At 38.6% G+C, this 13,570-nt stretch overlaps 2 protein-coding genes across 19 annotated transcripts in view; one reads left to right on the top strand and one right to left on the bottom strand.

Moving 5' to 3' along the window:
* Positions 1-13,570, bottom strand: part of CD99L2 (CD99 molecule like 2) — a 43,996-nt gene that overhangs the window by 3,487 nt on the left and 26,939 nt on the right. For 2 of the 5 annotated variants that reach the window (XM_015626103.3, XM_015626105.2), the window contains exon 9: positions 9,418-13,368. In XM_015626103.3, coding sequence (XP_015481589.1) covers positions 13,304-13,368 — 65 coding nt within the window. In that variant the 3' untranslated portion in view covers positions 9,418-13,303. Of the gene's footprint in view, positions 1-3,872; positions 5,199-9,417; positions 13,369-13,570 lie in introns of those variants that run through there. The other 3 variants (XR_004497323.1, XR_001521325.3, XM_033514164.1) reach the window with 3 other exon arrangements.
* Positions 1-13,570, top strand: part of MTMR1 (myotubularin related protein 1) — a 72,882-nt gene that overhangs the window by 33,124 nt on the left and 26,188 nt on the right. For 5 of the 14 annotated variants that reach the window (XM_015626084.3, XM_015626080.3, XM_015626082.3 and 2 more), the window contains one exon: positions 5,626-6,936. The exons of the other annotated variants lie outside the window; for them this stretch is intronic. In XM_015626084.3, the coding sequence (XP_015481570.2) occupies positions 5,626-5,790 (165 nt within the window). In that variant the 3' untranslated portion in view covers positions 5,791-6,936. Of the gene's footprint in view, positions 1-5,625; positions 6,937-13,570 lie in introns of those variants that run through there. 14 annotated transcript variants of the gene reach the window in all.

Below are 13,570 nucleotides of genomic sequence, written 5' to 3'. Positions count from 1 at the left end.
GAGTCTATAAAGCTTATATTTATTGCTGAGGGTATTGCTCTGGACAGGTAAAAGGACTTGGGGCACAACAGGGTTTGGGTAAGTGGTAAGAAAAAATTAGTTATGAGGCAGGGGAGCAGGATGTAGTCTGACTTTCTGAGTCAATATTATAGTAACAACTGGGGAAAAATAAAAAAAGGGGGTAGGGGACAAAACAAAACAAAAATAGCCCCATCACTGAGAAGTCTTCTTGAAGTGTTTCGGGTAGATTCTTCTCCAGCTTTTACGGTGCTAGCTTTTTGGTTAATGCCTGGAGTGAGGTCAGACTTCCCAAGGATCCAGGCCCTTTTACCCACTACTTTATGGTGCTGGCAAACTTCCTGTTTCATTCTGTGGCTAACTATATTAGATGCAAGTGCCAGTTTTGTTTTGGGTTGATCAGCTTCTAACTGTTCGTAGTAAATTTTATGTGACTAGAGAAATCTATTTCTATTTCTTATAAATAGTACATGGCAGAATTTTTTTATGAAGTTCACCTTCCAAAATCCATTAAAAAGGTATGTAGTACATTCATATAGTTTCTGCTTCATTTTTACTGGTCTATTGTGTTAAACCACAGAAATTAAATTTACTGGTTTTCAGTACATTGAGATAATAGTTTAAATCGCACATGAAAAACATTCTGAATAGCAATGGCTAGGCAATTTTCCAGCCCAGCCAAACTGTAGATGCATTGCTGGGTAGAGTTTCATCTGTGTAGGCTCCTCTCATGCAGCAGAAATAGTTGCATGTTTTTAGCTAGGTTATGCACAGAAATGATGGACCTGGCTGTAGAAGCTGAGTGTTGCCTGGCAGCATCACTGTGGGGACACTAGTCTAATAGGTCAAGAGTCATCTTTTGAGCTTCCTCTCCTAATTTGAGAGGCAAAATGAGAGAGCAGAAAACAGTGCAGCTCCTGTCAGCTTCCCAACAAATTCATTTCAGGCAAACCGATTACATGATTTCTTAACAAGACAGTAATACACGCTTGACTTGGAGACATGCTTTTAGGGTTAAGGTGGTAACGGATCATTTAATAAACGATCTTTGAACTTCTTGTTCCTTACAGAATCTGTCACTCTTCCACTTCCTTTCATTTTAGACAGTGGCAAAGTGAAGGAGAGCCTTGTTCACAGCAAGCCATTACAGGTGTTTATGTGAAGGTTGTTGGACCCATTTCCTTCTGAAGAAGGTTTTATTTGAGAGGGGAATCTCATGATGTAATAGAACAGGGTGAAGTGACAAAACTGGAGATGGTTATCTGTAAGAATTTTTACAGGATGGTTTGAGGATACACTTGACAACAACAGATCTGCCTCAGAATAAGTCTTTAGAAAGTGTGAAAATGAACTGACATTTAATGTTAATGTTTTTCATGACAGAATTTAATACATTATGCTTCATCTTTTTACTCTTCCTCCTCCATCTAAGATGGAAGGAAGCTTCCAGAAAGCTGCATAATACCATGGTTTTCTTAATGATTTTGTTTAAAAAAAAAAAAAAAAAGAAAAATGAAAAAAAATACCCCAAAACACATAACTTAAGGTTGAGGCTTTGTTGTGGGCATATCCTCCCCTTTTCACTCTATTTTCATTCTTTCACTTTTGAATTTGCTGCTTTTTTTTCAAAAAAGGACAGTTACAACAACAGAACTGAAGACATCTGGAGGAAAACATGGCTCCTCATGCCAGGCTGTTTTTCAGGTCTTTTTGTAGGAACTTCTGTGGTACTTCAGCTGCTTATACCACCTTTTCCTTACCCCATGATATTGTAATTTGAATATGAACCTTTATTACTAAAAAATCAGCAATTTTCAGTTGCTTGAGATTTTTATAGACTGAATTTTACATGTTATTTCATGAAATTAAAGTGTTTATTGGAAGTTTAATATGTGAAACCTATTTCTAGAATTTTATTGTTTAATGTTGTGTGCATCCACATGATCCACATTAACAGGATGTGTTAATGGCAATCAAAAATAATCTTTTCCTGGGAAAGACTTCATGTCAGAAAATCCTTTGTGTTTACACTACCAGATGAAATGACATGATGATATTTATGTGGAACTGTCTTGCAGTGTTTAAATCTAACATGCCCTTACTAAAAGATGGCAAATACTTAGAAAGTGATCCCTTTTTTTCCCCTACTATAAGATCCTGCTCTGCCTTGCTTACAGCTTAGCTGGGCTCTAATGGTTTGCATTGAGTCCCTAAGTTTGTGTGTCTGACTGAATTGTTTTGTAAAACTTCATCCAAGAAGGCTCAGTTGCCTTCAGTTGATGAGAATGTGACGAAGAAAAATGTTTTCCCATATGAAAATATTGGGAAACTTATGGGGCTTCTGTTAGGACAAGGGGCTGTTTTTCTATAAATGTTCTGCCTCTGGGGCAAATGAGATTTTAATAAGATTATTATTTCAGAAACTGACCCCCTCATATTGTGGAAGAAATTCCTCCCATTTAGATGTCTGAGGCTGCAACAATCTCAATGTATTTTCAAGAACTGAGAATAAATAAAAGGACTGAGAGATTGATTTTATATAGAGTCTACGAGAGAGTTGAGGCTAGCTGGGAATAGGAACTAGGAGTGATTAATGTTCTGGGTGCTGGAGGTGTTTGCCTTCTGTTCAACCCATGAAACAGAGTCTGGGAAAGTAGGCTGGAGGGGACATGGTGCAGGCAGGGGAAGAGTTGACCCCTGAGAGAAATGAAGTTTCTCCCTGCCTTTGCCACAGGATTCCTCTGTTGTAAGGGAGCTCACCTGGAGCAGAATGATCTCTCTATGTATCCTTATTTACTAGGTGTCCTGCTTGGCCCAGCTGCAGAATTCCCAAGTTCCCTGTTAAACCAATTTGAGATCCAAAGTACGCAAAATTAGGAGATGCTGGCTTCAGGTCCTTGTTAGTAAAAGCAGAGTGTTAATACTCCCATACTTAATTAGTGTGCTGCAGAAATAAATTTGTTTCTTAACATGAGATGAAAGTACAGGAAAGGAAACTTCAGCATTTTAAAATCAGAAGAATAAATAAAAGATGGGGTCGGACACTCTAAAGAAAACTAAATATGGAATAACTTCTCATTAATTAAGTAGCATCAGCCTGTGCACCAAGTAAATGAGGAATACAAGGGGGAAGTTAGTATTTTAGTATTTATTTGACCAGTGATTTTATACAGATGTACAGGAAGGCTGAACTGAGGTTAGAGAATTAGACTTCATTCTGACACTTCCTAATTCTTTGGAGCATAATTTTACAGTCTTAATGTTGAAGAGTTCTGTGTGTGACCTGAATATACACAGGCTTTTTAAAAGTCATTATTGTTATTTAGCTAATTTATTGAAAGGCAGCTCTGCTTTTCCCGATGGACCTGTGGAGAGAACAGCACTTGCATCAAAGCTGGAGCACGTGCCTGTTAAATTAGGCACTGGGCATGCAAAGGGATTGAGAGGTGCAGCCACACTTTTCTTCCTCAAAGCATGTTAAAGCTGTCCTGCAGCAGCTTTTGTGTGGTGTATCCTGGAAAGATTTGTAGTAGGGTCCCCAAAAGCCAGTTGTGTGGAGCTGCTTTTTGAGAGCATTTGAACTCTGCAATGGAACCCAGCAACTGATGCCCATGTGAAACCTGGCTGCAAGAAATTGGCCTGGTTTGCTGAGTCATGGTTAAGCTGTGCAGAAATCAAGTGTACAGATCTCCCATGACCCAGGGCTTGTGTGACTGATGATTCCAATGGTAAATCACTTTTTTAGGGACCTAAATATTTCAGGAAAATGTCTTCCTGAGGAAATACAAAGTAGGAATCTGTGAGAAAGGGATCTTTTACTGAGGAAAAAAAAAATAAATGCAGGGGGGTGCCAATTCCAGAAAATCTCAATCTTTACTAAAATTTAAATTTTCCACAGTGTGTATTACAGTATCTTGGATGATCTTCATCAGCAGACTCAGTTTTGCCATGTTTCTAGGTGTATACACTTTCTGTAGTCTACCTCAGAAAAATGAGATTGGCTTTCTGGAGGGTGTACTGTTTGATTAGTGAAGGAGAACTGTAGATTTGTGACCTCACTTGCTGAAGAATTTGTATAGAGGATGTCAGGTAAAACTGCAAGAGAAGGAATTCATTGCACAGTGAGGGCAGGGCTCCAGGGTCCAAAAGTTATGCTTTTAAAATTGTTGTTGATGACATGCCAGATGAATTTGATGACTTCCAGGGTATTCGGAGCAGCACTTTCTCAATACACTGAATACACTGAAGTTTCTGTTTATGGGCTAAGCCACAAACAAAAAAAAACCTATATGGCCAAAAAATTGTAGACCTAAAAATACCTTTGGTACTATTTTATTGTTTTAGGTTAGAACAAGAGTTAAAAATTAAATGGTATTTTTCTGTGTTAGGTTTTGAAAACATCAATATCAAATGCATGGATTTTGGATATATGTTCTTTAAAAAGTGAGAATTCACAAAATATAAGTTGTGACTCAACCATGTATTAATAACAAGTAAAAACCTTTTCTGGTTTTTGCTATTTCCTTCACATGGAACCACATGCAGATGTCACGTTCAGGTGTGCATCCCAGCCTTAACAATCACTGCTAAGCAGTAGGAACTGATAGTAGGTGAATGCAATTCACTGGAGTCTGGCATTCCAGAAGCCCAGGGTATAAATTACTCATCTATCAATCCATAGGTCTCCCAATGCTGCATTTCCCCATGGTTGTTTATCAGTGTAATTAAATTCTTTTCCCCTGTCTTGCTCTTTCCAAAAGGTATAAGCAATTAGAGTTTGTACAGGATAAAATAAATTAAAATAAATAAATAAGCTATATTATCAAATAAATAAATTAATTAAAAGCACTTACAGTAAAACTTTTTTGGCCTTGTTGTGGAATTTGGAAGAGAAGGAGGGTTTCTCTCTGCTTGTCTGAGAACAAATCCAGCTGCAAAATCCAGTATGGTTTTGAATCTTCCTTTGGCCACGATACAGTTTAATGTTTTAGATGAATATGAAAGGGCTCTGATGCAGAGTGGTGCATCTTCGATGGTTGCTGAGTAATGTCAGAAACAGAAACCTGTACAATGCACTTCTGTGAAAGATTTACTGGAGAAAGACTTTGGGAGGTCCAGGCACCATTCACTTGGCTGCTGCACTTTTCTCACTGGAAGGGGTCAGACTCCTGGGAAGATGCCTGGTTAGAAGAGTAACAAGATGCTCCATATGGAACCAGCTTTGTGAACTATGTATAAAGTAAGTCCTTTCCCAACAGACCAGAGAAATCATTCCCAGGAAAGGCATTTTAAGTTCAGCTGACAGTGGCATTGATAAGGGATACAGGTACATTTATTAGAGTATATTTGGCATCCTATCAAGACCATTTGCAAACATTTTTTAATAGGTCCCCTGCCATTTGTGTTTTTAGAACGGGACGGTTTCCTGCAATGTTTCATTTCAAATGACTGAAGAAACAGTTTCCCTAAATATTGACATACTGAAATTCACAAGAGTTGAATTCCTTGTTATTGAAAGCAACAGCAGATGTATTGCTGGAAAGATACGAGAGTCTTTGACTCTCACTATGAGAGTCAAAGTAAGCCTTTTCTTTCTTTACTTGGCAGGTTCCGATCCACCAAAATCTTAAAGAACTTCTGGCCATCCGGACAGAGCTTCAGAAGAGGGTTGAGGATTTGCAGCGGGAGGCTGCCACACGTTCCATTTCCTCCTCCTCTGACAGAGGTTCATCTCCTTCCCATTCCACCACACCAGTGCACACCTCTGTGTGATGTGGAACTAAAGCCATGTGAAAAAAATAGTGTCAGATAACACAGAGGGTGAAATGCTTTTCCCATCACAAAAGGATTGTGAGTGACTTGTAATTGCTATGATCTACATGCCTTACTCTGTGTCTGATAATATCACAATGATGCCAAAAAGACCTTCAATAGATTTGGTGTATTTACTTGTTGGCAGATCCTATATGTGTTTTGACACTCTAGCTAAGTCACCAATTGTGAAATTAAACTTTGTTTTGAGGAACTAACAATTTAGCCATTCTGAAAAGGAATCCATCTGCCAAGCAGACAGGAAAATGCCTCACACATTGTACTATGCCTGGTTGTGAGAATCAGATTAATTGCCACATGATGCTTACACAGAACACAAAATGGTTTTTTTGAATGGGAGCCCCTTATTTCACTCAGAATTTTTTTTTTTTTTTTTGCTAGAGCAGTTTATTTTTTTTTTAGGTAATGAACAAATGTTTTCCAGTGTAGTCAGTTTTACATTTCAAACTAAGTATGCCATTAAAAGTGGATGAAGTTGAGCTGGAGTTATCAAGTACACCACACTGACTTGTATGATGTAATATATTTGTTAAAGCATGTACTTTAGGTTTTTTAATGCCTTTTGTACAAGTCAAAAAAAAGTTTAAAAAACTGTTTAGCTTATTATTCGGTTTCAGCCTCGTGAGCTAGGGTTAAACTTGCTCATGTCAAGCTCTTGTACAAAGTAAAAGTTTGTTTTCTAGCAAATGGTAATATTTGGGGTTGAATGACACTCAGCTGAGTAAATTGCATAATCTTTATAGCTCCACATTGTGAAGTGTGTTTTGTTTCTAAGTGTACACACAAAATGCTAAGCTGTGTGCATTTATACCCATGGGTATGTGATGTTAAACATAGGCATCCTCCCATGGGTTTAAGCTGTACATTCAGAAAATGGAACCTGCCTGTCCAAACCCTTCTGAGGACCTTAACTTGCAATGATTTTGTTTGACAAAGTTTTTTGAATAATGATACTGTTTTTCTTGTAATAAAGCCTCTTGACTTTTTGTTTTTTAAATTCCTACTAGCATATTTTTCTGTAAAGGAATAATTTAACTGTGTTGTCATGTTAAATAAACATTCCCAATGTTCTCGCATCTCTCCTCAGAAATACTCATATTGGAGACAATTGATTACTGTAACATTCCTCCTTTTAGAAAATTACTTACTGGCATTCTTGGAAGGCCTAGAAATCGTGCATGCTGCAAATTTTCCCTGGATTGTTTCCCTTGCTGTGTCTCATGAAAATCTAAGTTCTTCTCCTTAGGAAACTTAATAGTGCAGCTCTGCTTTTTGACTCATGCTTGTATTGCTCCAGGTTCTGCTAGTGGGAATTAAGCCCCATTCTTAAGAGCCAATTATGAACTATATGGTGATTGTGGGTTTTACTGACTGCAAGTATTCATTTGTTGCTGCACATTTGTTCCAAATGCACAACAGCACTTTTCTGTGTCTCATTCTCTGCATTAACTCTACCCAGCACATAGTTATTGAGTCCAGTGAGCTGCTGAGCACCTTCCCAACTTCAGCTAGAGATGCTGAAGTGTTGTATCCAGTCTTACATGTTTACTGTGCAGTGCAGGGTATTTAAACCTGTCCTTTATACTGTAGTGAATGATTTTTATGATAAATATTCACCTACACAAACACAGTTTAGGAGGGCATGCAATGTTGCATCTCTTAATCAGCCTCAGGCTTTTTATAAATAGAGGAAATATGTTTTCCTGTAAAAATTATTCTGCTGAACAGTGTGTCAGCAGTGAATTCTACATCACCAAAAATACGTTGAGCTGGTATTGAATTAAACTCTTCTGTACTTCAGATTCCCTTGACATTTCAACTGTGTATTAAAGTAAAGCACATTATCTCCAAAATGCAGTTCTAAAGAAAATCTTTTGAAGTTTTTCTCTATATTTGTGCTAATAATCACAGTATTTTCTCTATAATTATTGCAAAAGTGATGACTGAATTAGCTTGGGCATTCGGAGATTTTTAAAGCTTGGATTTCTAAAGCTAAACTCTGAGAATTTGGTTTTGCATAGAAGAACTTCAATTATTTCAGATGACTAGCTGTGTATCCACCAGTTTCAACACAGCTCAGCAAGTCTCTGATGTACAAGAAATATCTGGGGGAGGGTCCTGTTGTTCCTTGTGTCAGCACAATGGATGGGTTTGTACATAGCATAGAAATATTCAGAGGTATTCTGTAGTTCATATGGGCTAGTTAGAGCATAGCTTTACACTGAAGAGATGATTGTTGTTGTACTCAAGTCTGCTTCCTGATAATCAGGGTTTCTCCTATTGATTTAACAACTAATTGGTTTTTTGGGGGGTTTTTGTTTGTTTTTTTAATAAGGCAGTATTGAACTAGCTAAGCAAAGAGCAGAATCCTGTTCCCTGTCTGATGCGCTTTGGACAGAGCTATTAACTTCTGGTTCAAAAGCTAGATCTCCTGCTTTGGTTTTTGGTTCTGACTACTCAGTATAAAGGGAATGTGCAAAGACAGCAAGCAGTTACATTTGGCTTGTAGGATTTTCCTATTGTCAATGACATATGAGAGGGGGTTGTACAACCTGAATCCAGTGTCCCAGAAAGAGATGAAGCCTTGGTAACCAGCTGACACACTTCTTGCTTGTAACGTAAGTTAAGTGAAGCATCAGCATCAGAGACTTGGCCATTTTAGTCCTGTATCAGAGCTGAATTTACACTTCTTTCTCCTTTGTAGATAAAAGTAATTTTTTTGTTGTTTCATTAAAATGGAAGAAGGCTTTTAAAGCCAGTAAACAGTCCTAACTGCCTGTTCCCTGCAGAGGCAGTCTTCTCAAGGAATTACAGCTTTAAACAAGAAGTGTTTCATTGCTTTCATTTTCCAAGAGAAGCTGTACTGATTCATGTGCTGTATGTGGTAACACCAAGAACAGCTGGTTCTGTAGAAGTTGAAAACAAGGAATCAAGAGCTCTCATTCATGTGCACTAAGCCTCAACAGAGTACACAGTAAAATGGGAAATTCAGACTATTCCCCAGGTGAAATATTTATGGTAAAAAGCAAAAAGGAATGTCCATTTGCTGAGACCGTATCTGCTGAGCTAAGAAGGTATTGATAGCTTTTAACTGCCAGATCTTGTGCAGTTGGGAGGAAAGAGTTAAGACACATGAGTCAGAAGTAGTTAGTTTGACATATAAACCACCTTTCTTGACTTTTTTGACTGTGAGACTGAGCATCACATTATTATACTTAAAAGCTTAGTTTGCAGTGCATGGGACATATATCTACTGGGTGTGAAAATGTAAAGAAAACTGCAGGAAACCTTGGGCACTGCCTTGAGTTTAGCTGCTGGGCGACCTGAGGGGGGAGAGTAGAGAGAGAGAGTGTGTATGTGTGTGCATGCATGCAAATGCTCCATTTTTTACCATTAAAGTTTTCATAGTGGTATTTGTTTTCTCACAAAGTCTGTTTTGGATCATTTTTTTAAATTATGTTTTCACTGTAGTTAGAGAAGAGGTGATGTACCTTAAGGATATAGCCAAATACTTGCAGCTTACTTCCATCATTAAAAAAAATAACACAAAAATAATCAAGTCTAAAATGTCTTTCTAGTCAACTTGGTTTATTTGGTGTTTTCCAAAGGTAGTTAAATTCTGGTTTTAACTCCTGTGACCCTTACATGCACATTAACAGAATTTATTTTGTTACAGCTTAACATTCAACCTTCATTTGGTACAGGTCACTTCTTCAGCAGAAAGGAATCTGTCTTGCTTCTAAGTTAGAACTTCACTCAAAAGAAAATGTTCTCTAATTTCACAACCCCGTTGTTTCTGAACTTCATTTGTTCCTAAACCTCATCTGTTAGAGAAGCAATTTTTAAAGCCTCAGCCTGCCAACTCACCCTTCTTTTTCAGAATCTGAAACAGTATTGTGGACTAATTCCACTTTTATCACAACAAATGAGTAGTTAAGAATGACAATGGAGCACTTGTAAGGGTTCGTTAGTGGGGTTGCATGAAAATTACTGAGTTTATAGCGCCAAAAAGATCTGAAATTCATGTCAGCTGAAGAATCTGAAACAAAGTACTGCCAAAGGAAAATGCAAGTAATTTAAAGAATAAACACAAAACGAGCCAGCTGAATTCTTTCAATTCTCTCTTTGTCAAACCTTTGCAAAACCTTTTCTGAATCATTTTATTGCCATTTAAAATAGCTTTAGAAGTGAGGTGTCATAAGAAAAAGAGCTCACGGCATACATAGTACAAAAACTCTCAGGATATCTGTATGTATAGGCTTTGGACTCATTAAAGAAAAAAAAGCAAACCAATTTTCTAGTGGTTTATTGCCTTTTTTATAAAGGACAAGAAAGTTCATGCCATGTATACAGAGCTTAAATGCAGGATTTTTTAAAAACCCATATCCCGATTTAAAGTGAATAAATCATAATTAAATGAAAGTAGAGGTCAGTGCTGGGTCAGCTGTTCCAAAACTTAGAGCACTACTAGGAAAATACACAGGAAACCTCTCAGTTGCTATAATGCCTAAAATATAGATGATGTATAAACTCCGTATTTCTCAGAGAGTGGTGGCAGCTCAGATGGAAGAAGGCACAAACAGCAAATAAAAAAAATCATTTGAGCCTTTGCTGACATTTACCACTAAGACTGCCTTTCGTTCAGTTTTAAAGAGAAGGCCAAGCCTATTTCTCTACTGAAGGATTTGCAAGTATTTTCCTATTCAAAATCCTAGAGAAAGAAATCTTGAATTCTGTCACTATTCACTTTGTAAGTGTTCTCTTTCACTGTGCATTTATGGATTTCCACAAATCTACACGTTACACTAAGGTGTAAGTAGTCACCAACATTATAGAACAGCCTTGGGCAAAGCAGCAGCTTCTGAGTCCCAAAAACTGGGGCGGGTTTTCCAGTGAAAGAGCTTGCTGCCTTTTTTAGTTAAATTTGTGACCTGCAGTATTTTGAATTAGACTTGTGTTCCCTCTATGCCCTAATATAAGAGTCCCCAGAGGAGGGGTAGGTGCTGTACTCTTTAAACCACACTGACTGGTTAGTGACACTCTGGTCAGACAGGCAGGGCACAGTGAAACCTGTGATCTGCATCTGCAGGAACATGGTCACTGGCAAAGTGAGAGGAGGAATTATGAGCACTAGATCTATGCTGGGAAAACAGCTTCTAGTGATCATCTGTTATACATTTAATCCACAGTAACTTACAGAAAACACACTTCATGCTACAGCTTTCAAATATGTTTGGGCAAAAACAAAAAACAAGTGCTGGTGCTTGGGACTGGAGATACACGAATTCAGCTGTGTGGCTTAGCCAGCACCTGAGCTCCTGTTGCAAATTCTGCAGACCATACTTCCTCCATGAAAACCTTTCTCTAGGAGTAAGCAAACAGTACATCCCATCTCTTTCCTATGCTTCCATTCTCTGAGCCAATTATTAACATTTCTTTCCTATTCCAAACACATTCATAAAACAAAGCAGCAGAAGTTCAGAGTACTATCATAGCCTAAGTGTTCTGAATAGTTGTGAGGCACCTTATAAACCACTGTAGCTCTTCTGCCAGAGCTAGTATAAGGCTTTAAAAATGCAAGTGTTAAAAAGAGCATAAAGAATTGTGCAGCAATTGTGAAATACTTAAACAAGTTACTAGGAAATTTCCTTCCAAATGGAGCTGTTAGACAGCAATGCTCCTGGGCTCATTCACCTCCCGGCAAGGCCTTCTGGAAGTTAAGTCTACCTGAAAACTGTGCATTTTTACATCATCCTGAAAGGCTTGGTTTTCTTAATAACATTCATGAAATATGGAATTTGCAAACCCATTGCTCACATTTCAGGTTTATATATAAATAGTACCTTTTACACCAAGTATAGTGGAATTTCCTTCACTCAAGAGCATGCTTTTGAAGGAATCATTGATTTGGAAAAATGTATTGGAAAGTGGCAGTTATTCACATTTTAGCAGGAGTCAAAAAGCTTGCTGGGGAGGGATTAGAAATCGAAACAGAAATTCTTGCAAGATAGTGAAGGCTGGGTCTAAGGAAGCGGTTCAGCAGCATGGCAGGGGCTGTGTATGCACTGTCCTGGTGCAGCCCAGTGTTCTGCTGAGCACCACTCACAGCCCAATGTTTCCCAGGCAGGAACCCCATGCAGGACAGTGATGGAGGATTCATCCTCTCAGAAGGTACTGCCTATTTTAAAGGTTTAGCCGATGACACAAAGAATGAAATTTAAATTATTTTTCTGCCTCTAGGTGCCTGGGAGCACTCCTGATATAGTTGCTGATAGAAGGAGGGGACTGCATCTTCTTAAGCTTGACTTCTGTTGTGGTATTGAGCATTACAGATCTTAACAGATACCTGCTTTGCTTATTTTCTTTTGGGTTAAATCTGTAACTTGTTCTAGTGTGATTGAAATCTGAACCTGTCCTTGAAAGCATCCATATGCACACAGCTTTAATTGTGGTGACAACTTAGGTATCTCAAGTCACAGAGACAGAATCACAGAATCACAGAATGAACTAGGTTGGAAAAGACATTTGAGATCATCTGGTCCAACCTATGACCTAACCTAACACCTCCTCATCAACTAAACCATGGCACTGAGTGCCACATCCAGTCTTTTCTTAAACATGTCCAGGGACACTGACTCCACCACCTCCCTGAGCAGACAAGTCCAGTGCCCAATCACTCTTTCAGTGAAGAATTTTTTCCTAATGTCTAACCTAAACTTCCCCTGGCACAGCTTAAGACAAACTGTATCACTTCAGTTTCATTCTGATCTGCAGCACAGTGGAGCATTCAAATGGTATTTGGTGAAAGTGAACACTGCACACACTCTCAACTGTATTTGTGACTTGGTGTGAAAATCAGGTCCTTTGGTTAGAAGCCCAGCACTGGGTGGTGGTGGTAGTGAAGCATCCTCAACTCCTGGCTTGGGAGCAGGGAGTCACCTGGCTCAGCCCAAGGCCCCCCACATGAGGACCCACCATAGGCACTTCATTTTTAGGTGTAGCTACATGAAGGACGGCAGTCTATCCTCAGGAAATGTGCAGCTTTTTTCCTGCCATTGGAAGTGATACTGTCTGGAGCCAATGGCAGAAGGTGGCTGGAGGTGCTTTGCAGAGGGCTTTGCAGGGTTTAACTTTGGACTGCTATTTACAGGCACTTCACTGTCCTCATACCTGTAAACTCTTGAAAAACTGACCACTGCTGAAGTACCTTCTGTGGATTTCCATACAACTGCACACCAATCCTACACTACTACTTCGATGTAAACATAAACTTCTTCACAAAAAATAAACACATGCTACCAGTCTAACCCTAAAGCCTAGAGCAATAAAAAGCCAGTTCAAGCCTAAATGAACATTAAATAGCTTTGGAGTCAAATTAAATTAAAAGCTTAATTACAAGCATATAAGACCTCTGTTGCTGCTGACTGATTATTTTCTAGCCCTGGGTCACACTTTATATCTTCACACTGTCTTGTTTTGGTGGTTCTGCTGACTGCGTTTCCAGGACTGAATATTTAACTGGGGAGAAAGAAAAAAACCCATGAGTACAATAGCATACGATGGAACCAGGGCACAAGCAATGGGCACCCAAGCACTGGCTGATTGTATGTGACACTGGAAAAGCCTTTGCAGCAACCTTGATTGTCTGTCACTGATAGAAAGATCATGCTTCTCTTGTGCAAGACTCAACAGTTGATTACATGAAAGCTAAATGTTAACT

This window comes from Parus major, chromosome 4A (genome assembly GCF_001522545.3).
Source record: "Parus major isolate Abel chromosome 4A, Parus_major1.1, whole genome shotgun sequence".
NCBI classification, from domain to species: Eukaryota; Metazoa; Chordata; class Aves; order Passeriformes; family Paridae; genus Parus; species Parus major.
Note: the sequence above shows the minus strand (reverse complement) of the source record. Positions and strands in the feature narration are given on the sequence as shown.